The 201-nt window shown below is 58.2% G+C and overlaps 1 protein-coding gene across 1 annotated transcript in view; it reads left to right on the top strand.

Annotated features, from left to right (window-relative positions):
- LOC119582228 (endothelin-converting enzyme 2-like) overlaps positions 1–201 on the top strand; it is a 39,160-nt gene that overhangs the window by 21,608 nt on the left and 17,351 nt on the right. The window contains 1 exon segment of the mRNA XM_037930458.1: positions 16–146. Within this exon segment, the coding sequence (XP_037786386.1) occupies positions 16–146 (131 nt within the window).

The following is a 201-nucleotide window of genomic DNA, read 5'->3' as shown; positions in this document are numbered from 1 at the left end:
GTCTGCCCACCTCAGGTCTCCAAGAACCGGCCGAGCGATGGCAGTTCTGCATTCGCACGACCTCCAACTTCTTCGGCCTCGCTCTCGGCTCTCTCTACGAAAGGTCCCCGCGGAGGCTGAAGGCGAGGCAGAAAAACGGACATGTGGTTAGTGTGCTTCAGATGCGCGTTGAGTTGACTCTCGGTTCTGGCTTGTGTTAGG

The sequence above is a fragment of the Penaeus monodon genome, chromosome 15 (genome assembly GCF_015228065.2).
Source record: "Penaeus monodon isolate SGIC_2016 chromosome 15, NSTDA_Pmon_1, whole genome shotgun sequence".
NCBI lineage: Eukaryota > Metazoa > Arthropoda > Malacostraca > Decapoda > Penaeidae > Penaeus > Penaeus monodon.
The sequence above is the reverse complement of the archived record's forward strand: the minus strand, read 5'-3'. Positions and strand labels throughout refer to the sequence as shown.